Source organism: Seriola aureovittata, chromosome 8 (assembly GCF_021018895.1).
Source record: "Seriola aureovittata isolate HTS-2021-v1 ecotype China chromosome 8, ASM2101889v1, whole genome shotgun sequence".
Classification (NCBI taxonomy): domain Eukaryota; kingdom Metazoa; phylum Chordata; class Actinopteri; order Carangiformes; family Carangidae; genus Seriola; species Seriola aureovittata.
The window spans coordinates 21,806,884-21,827,500 of NC_079371.1; the positions used below are offsets into that span (position 1 = coordinate 21,806,884).

Genomic DNA, 20,617 nt, shown 5'->3' on the forward strand with positions numbered 1-20,617 from the left:
ACACAGACAGAATTTCACAGCTTTGGGTCGCTCTCCTGGGCACCATCGTGATTTGACGGTCACGCTTAAGTGGATCATTGCAGAGGGTAATCATGGGGTGGATACGTAAGCTGTACAGCATGTCATTTTGTGGACTAGTGGAAGGGAGGGTGAATGAGAAAGGAGGAAAAAAAGACAAGAAAACAGTGATATTGGAGTTCTTCTTCTCTTTAAAGACAGGGCTTAGCTGCTTTGAAAGAATTCAATTTCTCTCGCATCTGAAGGTTTGTTGGGTTCCCCTTTATTTTTTATCAAAATGTACATGAACAAACTACAACAAAGGACTACATTAAAGAAGACATCAAAACAGGCAGCAATAACAGGGGTCAACAACTGAACACACACCCAACCCAGCCCCAAGCCCACCCCATTAACACCCCCAGTGCAGTGAGATAAAGACATGCCAATCATGTCTCACATTTAGGCACTTGATTTCCCTACCGAACCATCTTTGGTCATAGTTGCTGTTGCACGGCTTTTAAACTTAGATTCAAACAGGTTTGAGGTGGATTTGAACTTGTTGATTCGGACTGAGTGAATTAGAGAATGCTGATTCATGCTGAGAGGAGTCCCTACAAGTCTAAATGTAATTTCTTTCAGTTTGGACAGATCTGCATCTGCCATGTTTAGAGATGACCCAAAGATGGTTATAACCTGACCACCTCCATAGAGCAAACTTTAGCATTAAATAAATCAACACTAGATGGTACAGTACTTCACGTGATTACAGAAAAGACTCCACAAGGGAAAGAAATCAAGCACTACATCTTAACACAATTTACCTGAAACAATGCAGTGTATTCGCACACAATATACTGTAATCAATACGCTGTACAGTCTATTGCAAAGGCATTGTTGTTGGCATTTTCATGTAGGAACTAACCAGTCTGTTTACCACTGAGTATTATCTTGGAAAGTCTTGCAAAAATAGATCAATTTTTATTAAATTAAAAGCCTTTGCTTTGACTTCGGGATGTGATCTATATATTTAGCTACTCATGCGTTGTCCAACTCTGTGTGCATACAGTAGACTGCACGTTTCTTTGTTTGTATGTATATATGTGTATTTGGGTGTATGTGTTGTGCATGCGTGTGTTTTGATGAAAATACTGTACACACCGGTAGACTTGTCCCTCAGTATTTTTTCAGAATACACCCCCTTGAGTAAAGGAATAACAAAGTTACATTAAACTGTTTAAGAAGCATAGTAGTCACACAGTATTTGGCAGTGAGAGAACAGTCCTAATTTATCCATGCACAATATCAACCACAGGCAAGGTCCACGTTCTGAACAAACCCATTAAGAACAACACAGTAAGAACATGAAAAGAGTGTACAACAATTCAAGAACCTGGAAGTGTGTTTGCACGTGTGTGTGTGTGTGTGTGTGTGTGTGTGTGTGTGTGTGTGTGTGTGTGTGTGTGTGTGTGTGTGTGTGTGTGTGTGTGTCTGTCTGTGTTTGTGTGTGTGTGTGTTTTGTGTGTGTCCGTGCATGTGTGAATGTCAACAGCGCAGTTGGTTTCCCAGGGAGACCAAAGGGCTATGACTCATGCAGTGCATACAGCATTTTCTGGAATTTCAACAATATCGGAAGAATTATTATTTTCCCACAAAGCCCAGATAATTACATATAATCATGTTAGGACCTTACAGAGTACTCTGGGAGTTTACTGTAAAAACCCACTCAATCCCACCCCCACAAGTCTATTATAGACCAAACAGTTTATCCCTGGATTATATTTCCATTCTCCAGCTCTTTCATCATGGCAGAGCACCTTCCCCTTGCACGATTATGTCTTATGTGTAATTAAGTGTGTGTTTGTGTGTTTCAGACTAGTCCAGTCTGTGTGCTCAGGTGTAAGGGGTAAGGTTGGTAAAGCAGAGTTGATCCCCCTTGGGGTATGTAGTAGCTGCAGTAGCTGGGTTCTGCTAGATAAGGGGCACTGTGCTCAGCAAGGTACGGGGCAGGCTGGTAGAAGCATGTCACATGGTCTGTGTTAGGGATAATGTTCTGCTCTCCCAGAACCTTCAGTGCCAGCACCGTGATCATGTTCAGCGTCTGACGCCTCTCGTGTCCCATCAGACACACCGTGCTGTCGTCTACCACGCGACGCAGCGTCATCAGGTACTGGTACTTGCTTCTTTCTTCACCAATGAAGTGGTTCTTCAAGTAGGACAGGATCTTCCTCTGCTGCTCCTGCACGTCGGGGAAATCGATGAAAAAGCGTGAGCACATGTAGCGCTCCAGTGTCTTTATCTGAGTCTCACTGGCCGGTCGGTAGTCCCTGACCAACAGGTTGCTGTATTTTAACAAGCCACCCCCTCGAATCTCCTCTGGGTTCCTGGTAGCGATTAGCCGGTAGCGCAGGTGGTCCATGGCTGCCTCAAAGTCACCATACATGCTCTCTGCTAGGACCTCAACAGCAGGGACCGAGCCAGAGGCCCAAGGAACATTGCTCTGTTCAGGCATGTCTGCGGTTACCTTAGGGGCCTCTTTGTTCTCAGGCATGGAGCTGGATGCCTCATCGGCTTTTGGAGGGGCAGATTCCCCTGGGCCTACAGACTGAGAGTGAGGCAGCACATGTGAGGTGGAGCTCGGGATTGTGATTGGAAAAGAGACAGGCTCTGCAACCCGAGGCAACGACGAAATGTAATCTTGTTCCTTTTCGTCCTCCGACTGTAGGAGAGGAACTCGTGGCTGAGGGGATGACTCTTCAATCTGTTCCTCGCTGTCTGTGTTCAGTATCAAAGGCTCCATGTCTGAAGATACCTGAGGTACAAGGTCCTCTGACTCCACTGGGGGAGTGAGGCAGAGGAGGGGAGGGCTGAGGCAGGGGGAAGGTGGGGTAAGACAGAGTGGAGGAGGGCTAAGGCTGAGCATAGGAGGAGTGAGGTAAGGAGGTGAGCTGAGGCAGGATGAGGTAGGGCTGAAACTCAGGGGTGGAGAGCTAAAGCTCGTAGCAAGGCTGGCGGTGCTCGGCATCGGAGATGAGAGGCAATGAGGGGGAGGGGTAGGACATGGGGGAGGACTGAGACTGGGGGGTGAGTGAGTGAAGCAGGGAGGGGAGAGACTGAGGACGGGAGGGGTGGGACAGGAAACGGGAGGGGTGACACAGTGGGAAGAGGAGGGTGAACTGAGTGTGGTCTCTTGTGGGCTGGTGTTTGGCTGATTCAACTCCATCTTTTTGGTCGGTTGTTCTCTGTTTTCGTCTTCATCGCTGAGCTCAACTTCTGAGGTATGAACAGGTTCTTGGGTGTTTGAGCTGGACGCATCAGTGTGTGACACTAACGTGTCCGCTGAGTCGAGAGACTCTGATTGTTTGGATGTAGAGACAGGTTCTTCAGGCGAGGACTGGCTTTCTTCATCAAAAGCCACATGTGTAGATGGTTCCTCTTTTAGGCTCGTCTCACATGAACCATCTGTGATTGGCTGAGAGGACGATGGCTCTTGAGGTAAAGACATGGGCTCCACAGCAGAAGTGGAGACTATATCAGGGGCTGGATCAGGATCTGAGGTAAGGTCTAGCTTTGAAGCTGGGTCACTGGAAGGGTTGGGTTCAAGCTCGGGGTTTGTTTTAGTAATGATACTGGTTGTTGGAGTAGGTGTAGGGTCTGAAATGGGAGCTGTTGGCTTGGGGTTAAAGGCTATCTCAGGTTCAGGGCTGGGGCAGGGGTTTGGATCTACACATGGCGCTATGACAGGTTCACTTTCAGAGGCCGGACCGGAGTTAGGACTCGGGGTAACCTTCCTACACATCCTCCGGGGGGGTTTGGGAGACGAGTGTTTGAGCACCACCATGTGAGATAGTCTATCTGAGGCCTTACTAGAGGGAGAAGAGGAGGTCTTTTTGTCAGAAACAAGGCTGGGTGGTGCAGGTAAAATATCCTGAGTATCTGGAGGGCTGACAGCATCAAGTATGTTAGATGATTTTTCTGAGTTATCTGTGTGTACTGTGCTGTGAACCTCCAGTGTATCCTGTGTGCCGGTAGGTTGTGTGTTGTGAAATGTAAGAGATATGGAAGAGGAGGAGCAGGAACAATCACTACCCTGTGTGTTTTCTGTGTTTTTTGCTTCTGATGCTAAAATCTCTTCTGCCATTTCGCTGGTTTCAGAGTCATTTTTCCTCTCTGCTTGTGTCTGCTCCCCTGTCTCTGTTTCTACTTTTCTTTCATCTGCTAACTGTGTCTCTACCTTAGCATGTGGAAATGTGATAGCGTCTGCAGCAGACACATGTTGTGTTTTATCTTTATCATTGCTACTCTGATCCACATTGAAACACTTAGAGATGTCTGTTTTATCAGAGTGCTCTGTAGCGTGTGATTCTTCTTCCAGGTTTAAAGATTCTGCCTGGGTTTCGTTTGAGTTTTCTGGCAACTTGGACTCTCCCATTTGCTCGGTGAGATCTTTCTGTTCATCGGGGGGTTTTTTGTGGTTAGATGGTTCTTTCCGGACAGAGAGTTCCTCGTGATCTGAATGTGCTGGTTGGTGGCCCTCGTTGGACTGGATTTGCTCTGACTGTTCTACCTTCGTTGAGCAGTTGGTGTTGTCCGAGAGCTCTGGCTCATGTCTGAGTTCAATCTGTGTTGGTGTTGGTGTTTCAGTTTTCTCAGAGGTTTGTTTCTGTTCTGACAATGGGTTTAGAGGTGTCTGCTCAGAGACGTCTGTCTCCTTTAAATTTTCTCTATGTTCTGACATGTCTTTACGCTCTGCAGGTGTTTCCTCTTTGTTGTCTTTTTCAACTTTGGACTCTTTTGTCTGGTTTGAATGTTCAGTTTGTTGTGAGAGGTCTGTCTGCGACCCCTTTTCGTGCACCTCATCTCTCTGCTGGTTCTGGCTGATTGGAGCACCCTCTTTGCTGGATGAGTCTCTACCAGTGGTCCTCTCTGTTTCTGGAGCAGTGGGCTGTTTAAGCAGAGAAGTAGAGTCTTTATTCTGATTTTCTGCAGGCTGCTCCTTAAGATCAACAGTATTAGTTTTGTGCTGTGACTCCTGCTGCATGTAGGACTCCAGGAGACGATCCAGAATGATCTGGAAGGAGTCGACGCTGAACTCAAACTGCCTCCTCAACGCGCTCACAAATTTGAGCTCCAGATTCTTGCCACTGTTGTTTGAGAGGGAGATGAGGCTCCAGCGGTCATGTTCATTGAAGACCTTGACCATTTTCTGGACGTAGGCCTCCTTCATTGTCGCGCTGCTGATCCGCTCCCTGTTGACCCCGGCAGGTAGGCAGTCCAGCAAGCAGCCCAGCACTGACTCTTTGATTACCTGGGAGAGGAAGAGGTCAACAACATGACAGCTACAACTAATGACTGCTATCTAAGTGCAATTTTGCTTCTATTGTTGAACTGAATATTGTGATAGTTTTCTGTTCAATGCAGTTAAAATATTAAATTCGATACCACTGATTCATCCCTATGGTAAAATGTATTAAAATTAGTTAGGAGTGCAACATCATTATCAATATAGCGCCACAAAAATCAATACTGCAACACCCCAGGGAAAGGAGATATTCAGTGCTGTGCTTATGGATAATACAGCAGAATGAATGCTGGTCAATGCAGGATATTGATCCCCAGTGCTCACCTCCAATTACATTGACCTGGTTCCTTTTCATAACTAAGCAGTACACTAATCATACCTGGAACTCCTCCTGACTGGGCAGCTCCACTCCAAAGATGATGTCCAGGTCCTTGTAGCTGGTTCCGTTGTCTCGGACGAGGACGTGGCTGGCCGTGGAGCCGTTCAGACGAACATCTCTGACAGTGATCCCCTGCTTCTGCAGCCTGGCCCGAACAGCTATGATGATGTCTCGAGGACGCAGCTCCAACGTGGGGAAGTTCCCACGTCCGTGGATTGGAACCACCTCTGACAGAACCTGATGGAGAACCTCCACCTGCTCGGCATTCAGGCTGTGGAACCGCTGGCTGGATTTGGTTTCAGACATGCTGCTGCCCTGAAGGGAGGGAAGGAGGGCGAGTTTATTACAACTCCCCCGGCAAAATGTGCGATGTGTTTAACTCTCTTGCTTGCTCTGTCTCTCACACAAACACACACACTTAGGACTCGCTCTCACTCCCTGCCAGTCTGCTGTCTGTAAGTCACAGTTTGGCTGACAGCTTTTCCACAATGCTAATGTAACTGCTGTGTTGACAAGCTGACACATGGAGAGAACCATGTAGATGTGCTCCGCATAAATATTCTTCCACTGCTGAACCACATCACAACAAATTAAGAGGTTTGTGTTTGACTGGAATCACATAAAATGAAACACATTATAGTATTTACTAACCAAGACATATCACACCAAGTAGCTCTTTTCTTTACACTTATCAAACACATCAGGGTCCAGTCCAGCTCTTTAGCATTACAAAGAACAATAAATATTTACATATAAACAATTATTGTGTAGGATAAAAATAATAATGACAACAATGAGATGTAAAGCCAGTCTAAATCTTTGTTTATTGATTGTTTCCACCAGAGGAGCAAGGGTTAAGCTGAATGAGTCATCAACAGCAGACTGCATTAATCACACCAACGTCACTAATTAAAGACACACATCTGTTTTTGTGTCCGTGTGTGCAGCACATGATGTGTATAGATTACAAACAATGACTCCTACACACATTCATGTGAGCGCACACAAGCTTTTATGTAACACCTTTTGTAAATTGTAACATAAATTGGAACAAAGTGAGATTTAATTTTAGCCAATTATTTCTGTTTGGCTTTCACACATGTAATCTTCCTGGCAGTTATGCATGTAGCCTCTGAATCCAAACTCCATCAATCAATCTCTACAAACTACACTCATTTTTTTAATAAACCGAACAACATTTTCCTAACTAAGTTGGTCAGAAGAGTCTCTGTTAAGTGATTGAGAGTGTGTTTGTGGGCGCACGTCAAAGTGTTTCAGGGAGTGAGTGCTTGTGTTTGAGTGCAACTGTGGTTCATAGCAGCCCATTATGATCTATTGTTTGCTTTAATCAATAGTTGTCACTCAGCGCTACAGCTGAATGCTGCTGATTGCTATGATTTGTCAATACTAGCAGGGTAAACATTGGGATACTAATGAGCAGTAATGGGATGCTTTCTGGTAGCAGTTTGTCAGACATCAGAGGGCTATAGTCTGTAACAACCACAAACAATCTATTATAGGCAGTGTTTATAAAATGTTCGAATCCATGTTGTACACACTTCAGCAAACAGCACTTAACTCCACTGCATCTGTAAAGCTACAAATAACACCCTCTGTGCTCATTCAAAAACAGCATGCTTCCTTACCAGGAGACAAAAAATTTGGGTCTGAGAACAAAAGCTCCTAAAAAAAAACTGTTGTGGTTGAGACATCTGTCTGTACCCCACTTTAACAAGGTGAACTTCAGCTTGCAGAAAATAGTAATCATAGATCCAGAGGTGATAAATACAGTCCAGATGTTGACACTAGATATATATACAGTGAGACAATGTGTTGAGGAGGCAGAGAGGCACTGCGGGACTGTTTTCCAGCTGGCCCCCATGTCTCCCCCTCCCCTTCCTCACTCTTCTGCAAACTTGCAGCCTGAGTGACTCATCCAGGCGTATCGGCTCAGCTCGCACATAATCTATGGCCACTGAAAACCCAACAAATACAAGGATCTCATAGACGCTGAACTAAATCTAAAACAAACACAAACAATAATGCTCCTGTCTCAGATTTAAATTCTATAAAGTAGCACACAAGAAACCAAACAAGTCTGCCCTGTGTGTACAGATACCCTGTCTTTATCAAGAGACAGAGATATATTTTGTCCTATGTGTAGAAAACACTAGATACTACCAGAATAGCCCTATGTGTCCCTGACTTTTTAGAATTATACAGTATACTTGCATTTATCTAAATGTGTTTACTTTTTCTCTGCCATTCACTTAAATTGATGATACTGGTTAATACTGCAAGAAAAGGTAAACAACTAAATATTTGTTGCTTAATATTTAAATATTTGCTGTTAGGTTATTTCAATGTATACTGACCAGATATTTTTTGAAAAAAAAAATATACATATAGGTCTCTCCTTATATAGTATATAGGATCTTTAAAATGCAGCTTCTAAACTTGTTCCCTGAAAATATAGTTTTCTGAAAAGAATGGCAGTTATTTTCCAATGAAATAACCACCAACTGGAGCTTATAATTTTCCTCTTGTACAGTTTCACACTCCATCACTACCTATGATTTACTGGACATGATCCACAGCTTCACTCTGCCCCGCTGGGCTTCACTCTAACCACCTAATTACGCACTTACTTACACCTGAGATGCTGAACGCAATTAACCACAGTTAAGTACCTAGCAGGATAAACGGCAGTAGTACTTCTGAGTTCCAGGATTAAAACAAATCAGATACGTGTATGTGCTTCATACAGCCGCTCAAAAGTGTATTATTCAACTTTACAAAGTCGAAGCTTCTTACCTGTTGCTGTGGCATTTGAGGGAGCGACTGGCTCCTGGCTTGACAGCGGAATTAAACCTAAAGTATCCACCGACCTTCAGGTTCGCAGAGTCTGTGTCTCTTGTACGTGGGTTTGTTTTTCTTCTGAGGTCCCTATCCTGTCCGGTTAGACTCGGTGCTGATGCGACTCTGTCCCTTCCGAGGCAAACGAGGCTGGAGTCTGTGCGCGAGTTCATTCGGGCGCTGTCCAGGAGGCGCGTGGTGCTGAAATGAGGACCGAAATGAGTCCTCGCGCTCTTGTTTTCTCCTCCGACCGCCAGGAGCGTAACGCAGTTTCCATAGCGACCTGCCGTCATTCAGTTATGACTGTGGAGTGTGTGTGTGTGTGTGTGTGTGTGTGCGTGTACAGCGGTCTAAGCTCACAACAATGATGGTGGGGTTGTGTGTTGTGGTGGTGGCGCGGGGGGCGTTAACAGGTGTCAGAGTTAATTCGAGTATTTGTGGCAGCTCCATGTTTGTCCGTCTTTAGCTAAGTTCAGCTAAATTCAGAAGCGAGAGAGAGAACCTTCAGATAAAACCTTTCCATTGTAAAGCCAGAATGAAGACTGACTGCACAGACTCGGAGGGTTATCATATCCCCAGTAAGCCGGCTGAATGCAATGGCTCTTCGCTGTGTGCTTGCTTTTGTTCGTTTAAATGGACTGAAATCACATCGTCACCTCAAACCGTACCCCATGGCCGTGCCAGGGTTGAAACCAGGACTTCTCTGTTTGGGTTATGCAGCTAGCTCAGCCTCAGGACACATCCTCAGAGGACCCTGCTATTAATCAGCTGGCTGAGCATGTGGGTTAGTTTTGGGGAACATTTCTGAAACACCACTCATTCACTTCTTCATTCAGACACGCATCATCATATCTAGTGCTGTGACCATACAGACTAGCCTATCAGCAGATACACTGTATGAGTCATCCATGCTCCCTCCCCCTGACCCAGCCGTTAATCCCCCCCAACCCCAGCCCCCTTCGGCTGGCAGGTGCAGGCAGATACCAGAATCCTTTTCTTTCTGGACAACCGATGATCTTTTTCCCTTCCCTCTTGCTGCAATTTCTCACCGTCTGATCCATCTCTTCAACACCAACTAGCCTAAATCCCTCTATGTTCGCTTTGTGTTCCCGTCAGCTCACACACAAGACCAGACTAACACTCTCTCCATGCAATAAATAAAGGCTACAGATGTTAATGCATCATAAATAAAGTGAAAGAAACATGATTGAAAGCGTTAAGGTAAACAGCGATGGCTCTGCCGAAAAGGTCAATTTACCCCTTCACGAAAAAAGCACAAATGACGTCATTAGACGTGTACCACAACCTACCGATACCGGGTACAAACTATTTTTAGCCTGGATGGAACTTGTCTGCTTTGGACACGCGCGCTCGTCCATTTCTCAAACAGTCCTGACGTAGGAGGCGCGAGCACGCCATGCAAAGTCGTGACCATGTGACGACTATGAAAGGTAGCCATATGTATCCAAATATCACTAACTGCATCCAAAGATGAAGATAAATCAAGATGGCTCAGAAGTCGTTTTCCAAAGGCAATAATTTGGTCCAGCCACAACCCAGCAGGGACAAGAAATCACATCACACATGGACACATCTGTCTGATATTAGGCCATTAATTAATAATAAGCCCAGGGGCTGGGTATATAATGCAAAATCGGCAAAATATGAAGAAAACTTCCTTAACACTCGTTTCTGCGCATGCGTTCTATGAATATGCCTGATTTTAAACAATTTATCTGAAGTTTAAAATGTTTTTTCCTTACCTGAATAATGAGAAAAGGTCCTCCGAAGTAAAAAAAAAAAAAAAAAAGGTAAATATATATTCCAAGAATTACAAGACCGTCGATTTAATAGATTAAAGTCCAAACGCGAAGCTGCCACTCTGTTAACTGAATTTAAGCAAATGCGGAAGTACCCACAAGTGAAGCATCTCGCCTTGCTACAGTAGCGAATGTAGCCTGAAAAATCAAAACAAACTACTCTGGGAAATAAGCTAGTGGGTGAATGCTACTCTGTGTCTGTAACTACATTACCAGACTGAGTAGTTGTCTCAGAAAGAGACCGTCATCATGTCGAATATGGAGAGTATCCTTTGCCGTGTGGTCTAACGTGCAATAATGGTGGTTAGCAGTAACTAGCCAAATGATTTGGTAGCTAATACTGTCATGCAGTAGCTTGTAACTTTTGCTCAGTCATTCACTGACGAAGGAAAACAAGGACGTTAGTTAATTCACCTAATCAACGTGACAGCTTTCTGAGTTGTATTGAATGAGCTATATGCCTTTTTGTGCTTTACTATAGGTTCAGTGAACATCATCATTATAATGCTAATTTATACAGTTACTAATATAAATCATTCCTTGACTAGTCATATAGAATACTTGTTCAACCTCAAGTTTGCTGCCAAGGAGCTTCAGCGAAACTCAAAGAAATGTGTCAAAGAGGAAAAGGCAGAAAAAGCTAAAGTGAAGCAGGTTGGCTTGTAAAATAGGGGATTTACCAGAGACCAGAATCCAGGGGCAAGCTGGTCTACAGTAAAGCGACCATCTGTATTATATGTGTATGTATTCCTCTTTCCTTTGTCTCTCAGGCTATCCAGAAGAATAATGTGGAGGCAGCCAGGATCCATGCAGAGAATGCCATCCGCCAGAAACATCAGTCCATTAACTTCTTGAGGATGAGTGCCCGTGTGGATGCTGTGGCATCCAGGGTCCAGACTGCTGTCACTATTAACCAGGTCAGGATAGCAGGTCAATGGTTTGTATAGGAATTTCTGGTGTCACATGAAGCAGGTAAATTAGAACCAGTCAAAAAACATACCAGACCTGTTCACTGCAGTCACCTATCAATTTTCCATTATGATAATGATAATTCCACCATGTCTCCTACTTTAAGGGACTTTAGTTGTATTTTACACTTATTACCATTACACTGATGAACACTTTTTAGCATTATATTTTGGGGCATTTTCTGCCCTCATTTGATTATGATAGTAAGATGAGGCAAACGGAAATTAGGGTGGGAGATCAACAGAGGATTGATTCAAAGCGGGGATACTGCAGGTCATGGTTGGGGACTAGGCATACAATGTAATTTCTGCAAAACAGCAAACCCAGTGGCCATCCACTTTATTAACCCAACCACCTCCTGCCACCTTGGTTGATATCTTAAGAATGACCCACTATCTTTACTGACAGAAATGTAGAAATGAGATGATAGTAGTAGTGACTGATAGTAGTATTTATACTGATAAATATGTGATACTACTATTGTAAATATTGGTATGCTTATTTAGCACATATGTCTGTGCATGTTGTTTATCAAAGTATATATTTTGAAAACTGCATCTTTATTCAGAAGGTGAAGAACAGAGTGTAACCAAAGAGTCCAAAGTTGTCTTTCACTCTGTTGAAAGTCATAGGGGACAAAGGAGACAGAGAGCATGAGAGTCAAAAGCCTAGCAGACCTGCAAACAAAAAGATACCACTTACACAATGTCATCAGATGTGCTACAGATTTAATGTTATTAGCTTCTCGCTCTTATAAGAGTGACAGCCTCTTTTAAATTGCTCTAATACAGGTTCACTGTAGGACAGACATAATTTTATAAAATTGAACTTAATAGTGTCTATAGATAGAAGCAAAGCATAAGATGGTATAGTGGAAAAACACTTGTCAAAACCTCTTTGTGTTGTTGTAATACTGCAGCCTGACTAATAAAAAATTTACCCAGTAGGATTGATAATAATTCTGTTTAACATAACTTTGTCAGCTTTAGGTAGGTTGGTTTTGAAAGGACTAATCCTTGATCAGCCTCATCTTTGAAATATTTTAGAATAGGAGATATCCCTGATAAAGTATCTGGTTAAAAAGCTAAAAGTGACACCTAGTGGAAATATAAGGATACAGCCCTTTAAGCTTTGCCTGTCAACAGCAACCTCACTCAGGCTCAGAGAGACTTCAAACACTCTGAGCCTGTTTTGAATCATAAGAAATCAGACCAGTAAAACTAGAGAAAACAAAATAAGCTTCAGCACTTTAATTTACATGTTTTTTGGACAGGTGTCTAAATCCATGTCTGGGGTCGTCAAGAGTATGGATGCTACACTGAAAAGCATGAACCTGGAGAAGGTAAAAAAAAAAAGTGAACCCTTACACAAAGTAAAAGAAAATATGTTTGTTAAGATTTTTTTGAACTTTGTTTTCTGGATACATATTCCTCGTCAGATCTCTGCATTAATGGACAAGTTTGAAAACCAATTTGAAACTCTTGACGTGCAGACAGCTCAGATGGAAGACACTATGGGCAACACCACAACTCTGACAACACCTCAGGTAACAAGCAGCCTCCTATAACCTATCCTATCAAAAGAAACCCTCTGTGCTTCTGCTGCTGCTTGTGAGGTCACTCGTGCCCCAGAAATAATTCAAACATTTAGTCCTTTTGACATTCCTGTTTTTTGCTGTTTAGAATGAGGTGGATATGCTGTTGCATGAGATGGCTGATGAAGCAGGGTGAGTATGGCCCTTATCTCCAAACTATTAGAACACATAGAAAACAATAATGACAGGAGCAGTATTAAAGTATTAAAAAAGGAGAAACATAAATGCAGTGGATTCAAATAAGAACATACTGTACCTATTTGTTGAATCTAGAAGGATAAAACTAAAAAAGAGACTGAATGAATTGTACTAAAAGCTTTATTTAAATGACTTTCATTTAAAATTAATGAGAAAGTACCTTTTCTACTCTTTTCAAGGCCGCCTTGTAATACAAAGAGGCCATTTGAATTAATGCTACAATTTTAAAGAAGCTGTGTTGCAAGGTCAGAGTGACTTTAATATCCCCCATTTTATTGATTCAGCCAAGCAGAAATAATAATAAAACTGCCCCTGTGTTTTTTTTTTTTTAGTTTGGATCTTAACCTGGAGCTTCCTTCAGGCCAGACTTCCTCACTGGCCTCATCTGTGAGAGCAGAGCAGGTAACACATCCACTCTTATTATTATGCTTTTGCTATTTGTTTTTTGGTGTTTTACATCCCAGAACAGAATTCACACTTTATCTTTATAGTCTTTGGCAGGCACATTGGTTCACATGAACTACTGTCAGTCATATTGCTAGAATTTACAACGATGCTCCACTGAAACACTCACCTCCTGTTCAATTGAAAAGTGGTTATTAAACATTTGTAGTGTGGAACATTGGCAGTGGTCAGCTTGAATTACGTATAGTATGTAGGTTGTAATAAATTACCACAGAAACGTCTCCAAGCACTCGTGCAGCTCAACGCACTCAACATGTTCAAAACAATAATTGTTTCCCCAAAGTATCTCCTTCTGGAGCTTCATGGAGGTTTGATTGCATGACACAAACGCAATTCACTTTGCCACGTTTTACCAGAACAATGACTCTCTGGGTCAGAGTGATCACACAAATGGATAATGGAGAAGTGGATTATGTGGCAGGGAATGTTTGAGTTGTACCCAAAGATGTTTTGATACATTTTCCATCATGACAACTCACCATTGGAATCCAGTGTAACCAACACAATTCAAACTGGCCACTGCCACTGATATTTGTGAGGAACAGAACTACAAACCTTTTGCAGGCAACATTTAAGGGTGAAGTGTAATCTCTGGAGGTGCGTCATTGACAGATGTTTTTCCTGACTTGACAAACTATGTAAACCTGGAAGCTGTTTTTTTTAGATGATTTTTCCAGTTAATAACAACTAAGACTGTAATGAAAGAAAGATTTTAGGGGGTTTTAAAACTGACTGTCTTGGTTAAAAAAAAATATTTTAGATTGTGAATATATTCTGTTTTTGGCTGTACTTTGTCTTGACTGATTCACCTGTGCTGTGTTTTGTGTTGTCGTCAGGATGAGCTCTCCCAGAGGCTGTCTAGACTGAGAGACCAGGTGTCATAATGATGCAGAAAATAACAAGATCAGGAGGAGGGAGAAGAGCAAGAGAAGCAGGAAGAGACAAGGAGTGAACAGAGTAAAAGAAAAAGTGGAGAATAAATGAAAAAAGGTGCAATGTGCCTGCAAGCTCTGTGCCATCCTTTGTGTTCCCAGTTTTGTTTCTCTTGTGAGGAATAAAGGAGTTGCCTCATAGCAGAAAAGGATTGTTGGAAGAGAGGTGTTGTTTACAGTCCTGGTATTAACTGCATTGCTCGTTCATTTGCACACTCGTATTATTATTTATTATCTCAGATATAGAACACCACTGTGTTATATGTTTATTTATTTTTACTTGTGTATTATATAATAACTCATACCTCATACCAAATGGGTTATACACTACATATAAAATATAAAGAGCAATATCTTTGTTTATGTGTGTATTTATTTATTTACTGACTGGATGTAACTAAGGGCATGTTTACTATTTTTCCTGCATGACTGAGGATGTGAAGACTCCTGTTTTTTGCTTCCAGTTTTGGCTGTACTGGTGTGACCCAAATTTATTAAATTTTTTTATATTTTACCCAAAAAGAGATTTTTAGATAAATGTTTGCCTTAAGTATGCTTCCAATGCAGCTGGAATATTATTGATTGTCTTCATGTAGCGGTAACCACTATAGTGGATTACCATGCACTTATATGCAAAGACAGACAGTCATTAAAAGAGTTTTTAAAATGTTTTGCTTGTCACGTCACTTTTTTGTCATTTTATAGCTGTGTTTTAGTTGAAGTTTCCACCTCCACAGGCCTTGAAGTCCCTCCTTTTTCCATCTCACCCCTCCTCTTTCTGTCCTCCAACAGGGAACAGATGAGAGGTCAAAGGTGTCACCTGTAGAGGAAGCGGCCCTCTGCCGCTCGCATGCCAGTGTCTCATTACACACACACACACACACACACACACACACACACACGTAGTTCACTATATCCCATGGGGACATGAGTCTCAGCTGGGAGCCATTACAGGTGCTGTCTAAGCGCACACAAATATCTGTACATGAACACACCTGCAACCCCCGTAGCTGATGGGAGTCCCCCAGAGTGACACTCAGCCACCTCTGACCCTTTTTGTGTCCTTCCTAATCATCATCAGCACACACTTAACTACATTCACAATCATCATCAGTGGTCCCAGACTGACACAAGTCTTTATTTTGCCTATTACCAGACACTTTGATGAGTGAGTTGTCTGCAGTGTGTTTGAGCATGTGCACGCTTCTTGAATCCTTGGTTGTCGGAGTTTTCCGAAAAACTCTGACCCCACTGATCCAGCAGCTGTCAGTCATTTCTGCCAGGAGTTAGATCACATGAATTAAACATTCCACATCCCTCCGCTAAGTTAAGGTAAGTTTAAAAAAAAAAAAATCTATTTATAGCCCTCATTGGCCATCTCCTCTCTTTAAACATGATTAAAGCTGGAAGAGTCTGTCATGTCCTATTTTTCTCTCCACTGCATGTATCCTAACATATGTGCATGGATGCTTCCTCCAGATGTGCATGAGACAGCTCCTGTATGAGCACTGCTCTGGGGGAAACCTGTGTTTGTATATGTGTGTGTGTCAGGTGTTGATACACAGTTGTTCTCTCCTCCAGTGCCGTCAACACCTCCTCGTCCTGGTTCCTAGAGGAGTGGTACTTGTTGACAGACAGGGATCCGGTGGGCCGGTGGTCCTGTCCCCGTGGCCGACCTGTCTGCCTCTGCACGGAGGGGGAGAGCAGCTCGGAGCCACACACATTCCAGCTCAGTGAAAAAGCTCTAATTGCTACAAGGGGGACTGGTTGGACTTCTACATGATTCACTCACAGGATATGATACAGTACGTCCAGACAGTTAGTCATAGGCAGGGATCAGCAGGAAAGGCTACATGCAGCTAAAGTCTAATTTTCTATCTTGAGAATAAATTTGTGGAAACACTAATTTACTGCTGCATAACCTCAAGATAAAATCATAAGAATTTCTTACTTTCCTGGAAATAATAACAATTTAATATGGCACTTAAAGGGAGAAAGAGACAACATTTACTGGAAAACATTGGACACAAGTCATTTAGTCAGCGCACAGATGGTCAACCTGACATGAAAAAACATTTAAATGAAATTGAATGAAATCAGTCTACAGCTAAGCACAGAAAAATATATATGAAGAATAACAATTCCAATAATAACCAAATAATGAATCATTTCTTTCCTTTACAGTTGAAACTGTTAATCAATGAAACAATTATATGATCAACAGCAAATATTTTGATAATAGAGTCATTGTTTCAGTCATTTTTCAAGAAAAAGTTTCAAAGACACATCAGACTAACTTTGGACTCTGGGACATTGTGATAGGCATATTTTCACTATTTTTTTTTAAAATTTCATGAGTAAGTGATTTATGGATTAATCAATATAAAAAAAAACAATCTGGAGATGAATTAATAACAAAATATTTGTCAGTTGCAGTCCTACTTGTGTTTGAATGGAGCAGTTCTTTCTAGGGATATTACCATTTTCCCTATACAACTATTATACAGTTCTTTCCAGGAAACGGAAATTATTTAAAACAGGAAGTATTGAATGTACTTAAGTGAACTGACTTCATAAAAAATCTTGATGCTATATATCATAGCCCACATCATAGGTTTAAACTGATATCAGTCTTCTAAAAGAGAGAAAAACAAAGATTTCATATGGTGCATATTATGTTTCAAAAGAATATTTGTACATGTTTTTCTGGTTTATATTATTTGTGGTATACCTTTTAAAGTTGTTTTTTGGTCACAGTGTATCATCAGTTCAGAGTGTAGACAGTAAAGAGACTCAACATCTTTTTAACAAAAAGTTTAATTTAGTAAGGTGGCACCGGCTCTTCTTTTCCCTCTTCTTGTATTATTTCTCCCTCTCAGCCTCCCGTTTGAAATATTCAATTACTATCCGTGAAGGGTCAGGTCAAACACAGGAAGCCAAGCTGATTGGTTCTACTCAGATATCGATGGGCATGTGTGACCAATCACTGCTGCCCAGGGCTTTCCACAGTCTCCATTTGCTGCTGCTACTTTGTGTGTGTGTGTGTGTGTGTGTGTGTGTGTGTGTGTGTGTGTGTGTGTGTGTGTGTGTGTGTGTGTGTCTAATCGTTCCAGCCTAAGGCTTTCCCCAGTTTCCACTCACCTCTTGACCATTGCTTCCTGTCAGATGTGTTAACGCTGCTTTTAATCAGTTTTACTGTCTCATGCACACACATACACACACGCGCCAGTACAGCTGGCCCTATCCATCCCTGCTCTCCAGAGCACGCTTCATTAAGATCTAACCAATCCCCTACTCGCACCCTCATAACCTCTGTCATACACACACACACACACAAATACACACCTGATCCTTCCACCCCTCTCCTCACCCTGTTAACCCCCCTCCACTTGACCCTCACCTCACCCCATCACCCACCCTGATATCTCTTACAGTGAAACAACCCATGAACATGGACATGTAGCCTTGTCTTTTACTCTTTCTTGAGACTGTCTGACAGTCGTTGTGTCTACACTACATCAGACTATACTGTCCTTTATCTCATGTTATAGTTCATCACCTCAAACAGGGAACTGTTGCCTCAGCCCAAATCAAACAAATCACATCACTAAGTAATCCTGTGTGCTGAACACTTGCAAAAACACTTAATAATTAATAATAATGTAACTTATCTAAGCTAGCAGGCTAAAAGCAGTTGTTTTGACACCTAGCATGAAATTTGGTACAGATATTCATGTTCCCCTCAAAGTGAGCTGTACCCTCAGGTTAATGAAGCACCATCACCTGGTCAACATTTTCATTTGCCCAATACTTACTTTATGAATAAATACCAGCTAAACAAAATCCTGTCTGCTTCAATTGTGCTTTGTGTTTAGTGCTAATTAGCAAATGTTAACATACTAAAGTAAGATTGTGAACATGGTAAACATTATAGCTGACAGACAGACGTCCTTCAGAACCTATATGGGTGACCTCACGGAGGCTATATCCATCTTTATACACAGTCTATGAGTGGAACATAACTTCAGGAAGAGGGAGAACAGGGAGAGTTCCTTCCTCATTTTTTAATAGTCTCACCTGTAATATTTATCTCCCATAGATTTGCTCTGAATTGAGTCTCAAAAATACAGCACACTGTGCAGTTCAAATCAGAAGTAATGATAGTTAAATAAGTTATAGTATTTACTCCCTTGTAACCTGAAACCTGAAACTTCACCTAGCTATTATAGATTTGTTGAATATGCTGTAACTACAGTGTGTTTCACGTGGCTGGTTGTGTAAGTTAAGTCTAAGTTAGTTAATGAGGTGATGCTCTGTAGTCTCCTGATAATGAGGGAAACAGGAAGAGGAGATCTGTTAATCGGATTTATAACTCTGGAATTACATTATTATTATACCATGGATGTAACAGAGCTCTCTGTGTGTGTGTGTGTGTGTGTGTATGTGTGTGTGTGTGTGTGTGTGTGTGTGTGTGTGTGTGTGTGTGTGTGTGTGTGTGTGTGATGCATATGGTAAAACACTCTGCAGGTCTCCTGTTAGTCACACTGCCGCGTCTCAAATTGAATTAGCGTTGACAGCGCACAGCGCCAGCCGCGTGTATGTGTGTGTACACTGGGGGCACTAGCTGTTGGCAAGCTGTCTGTGTGTGTGTGTGTGTGTGTGTGTGTGAAACAGAAGAGAGAGAGGGCCTTCTCCCCTGAAATCAATTAAGCGAGTACAGGTCTGTAGTTGTGGGGGTGAGAGGGGCACATCCTGTAGAGGGCAGCCCAGACAGACAGCACCATCTGGGGCAGCAGGCAGGTTGACCCTAGGCTGAGACATGAAAGAAGCAGGGCAGGGATAAGAGGAGAGGAGAGTATAGGCCAGTGTTAAATCACTCTTTTCTCTCCACCCAGTTCCCTCACCCCAGCCCCTCATCTGCCATCCGATACATCAGCCACGGAGCATCATTCTCACTCAATCACTCGCCATCTCTTTCCTTTTCCCCCCTCTCTCTTTATCTGTCCCAGGAGTGATAACCTGTCATACACAGGAAACAAAAAGAGGTAAGAACGATCTATCCCACTGTCAGAGATAGGGGCAAAGAGAAAAAGAATATCTCACATCTCTTGTTCCAGAAGGGTTGATTTATAGGTTTGTATTAAATAAAACCAATGCCAGAGAGGGCCTCCCTCTAACTCTCTTATTCTGTCTCTCACACACACACGTATATGCACCTGTAGAGTCCCCCTTTGGTCCATAAGACAGGGGAAGGAATTAGCACACACACACACACATTCTCTCTCTCTCGATCTTTCTTTCTCTCTCGGCATGGCCCTGTGTGATGGACAGGCCGGGTCAGAGTGTGTGTTGTGTTTGCTGGTCATAAGCTGAGTGCTGACAGCCTTCTCCCAGCCACCCTGTGCTTTTAACACACAGCTCCATTGATGACAAAACACTCGGCTGAACAAGAAAGGAAAAAGTAATTGGATTACATCAACCATGGCCATCAGTAAATCACAATAATTTGTGCGATGTTTGACATTAAACCTATGGTGGATTCAGGTCTTACAGAGGCATATAAATACATGGTTATAATGTTCAAATTATCATGTTCATCATATGTCTCAAGTAAAAGAAATATTGATATCGTTTACCTAACGTAAAATGGTAAATTGCAAATAAGAAGATGTAACTATTATTGGCAAAAATGTACTTAAATTATACTGTAATAATAATAGTAAAAGTAATCATTATGGAGGCAGAGCGGCCCTTGTCAAACATGCTCATGCTGTAAGTGTTAAAATCTCAACCTACAAAGCAGTGGAAAGCAAAGTAGCAAAGTAATTATAGCTTTCAAATAAAAGTTAGTGGAGGAAATATTTAGACCATTTACTGAAGTAAAATGAGCAATACTACAATGTAGAAATACTCCACCACGAGTAAAAGTCCTGCATTCAAAATCTTACTTTGTACTTAAAGCGTTAAAGTGTCATGGTCCAGAGAAAACTGTGTATTTTAAAATGCAGTGATCATTATTTTGAGGAAAACTGAATGATTAGGTGACATTTTTCCTTTGTCTTAGGATAAATAAACTATTTAAAAACCCATTGCATCAGCCAAAAA

At 42.2% G+C, this 20,617-nt stretch overlaps 2 protein-coding genes across 3 annotated transcripts; one reads left to right on the plus strand and one right to left on the minus strand.

Annotated features, from left to right (window-relative positions):
* Positions 1–258: 258 nt before the first annotated feature.
* Positions 259–8,832, minus strand: LOC130174097 (mucin-2). Its single transcript, XM_056383715.1, has 3 exons — positions 8,493–8,832; positions 5,679–5,993; positions 259–5,305 (listed from the first exon to the last, which is right to left on the minus strand). The coding sequence occupies exons 1-3, from the start codon at positions 8,505–8,507 to the stop codon at positions 1,868–1,870; spliced, it is 3,768 nt and encodes a 1,255-aa protein (XP_056239690.1). The 5' UTR covers positions 8,508–8,832; the 3' UTR covers positions 259–1,867.
* Positions 8,833–10,441: 1,609 nt separating this feature from the next.
* Positions 10,442–15,183, plus strand: LOC130173062 (charged multivesicular body protein 1b-like). 2 transcript variants are annotated; one of them, XM_056381973.1, is made up of 8 exons: positions 10,442–10,619; positions 10,911–11,008; positions 11,125–11,271; positions 12,597–12,665; positions 12,762–12,869; positions 13,006–13,049; positions 13,448–13,517; positions 14,417–15,183. In XM_056381973.1, the coding sequence occupies exons 1-8, from the start codon at positions 10,604–10,606 to the stop codon at positions 14,462–14,464; spliced, it is 600 nt and encodes a 199-aa protein (XP_056237948.1). In that variant the 5' UTR covers positions 10,442–10,603; the 3' UTR covers positions 14,465–15,183. The 2 variants fall into 2 exon arrangements, with proteins under 2 accessions (XP_056237948.1, XP_056237947.1); XM_056381972.1 differs by having other exon boundaries at positions 10,469–11,008.
* The last annotated feature ends 5,434 nt before the right edge of the window (positions 15,184–20,617 follow it).

What these genes read in the sequence shown, in the direction of transcription:
- LOC130174097 (XM_056383715.1), bottom strand. An exon ending in CCAGTCAGGAGGAGTTCCAG is followed by an intron (nt 5,306 to 5,678) that starts GTATGATTAGTG and finishes TTCCTCTCCCAG; the next exon opens with GTAATCAAAGAGTCAGTGCT.
- LOC130173062 (XM_056381972.1), top strand. Translation starts at nt 10,859, where the DNA reads ATGCTAATTTATACAGTTACTAATATAAATCATTCCTTGACTAGTCAT. An exon ending in CAACTCTGACAACACCTCAG is followed by an intron (nt 12,870 to 13,005) that starts GTAACAAGCAGC and finishes TTTGCTGTTTAG; the next exon opens with AATGAGGTGGATATGCTGTT. An exon ending in CATCTGTGAGAGCAGAGCAG is followed by an intron (nt 13,518 to 14,416) that starts GTAACACATCCA and finishes TGTTGTCGTCAG; the next exon opens with GATGAGCTCTCCCAGAGGCT.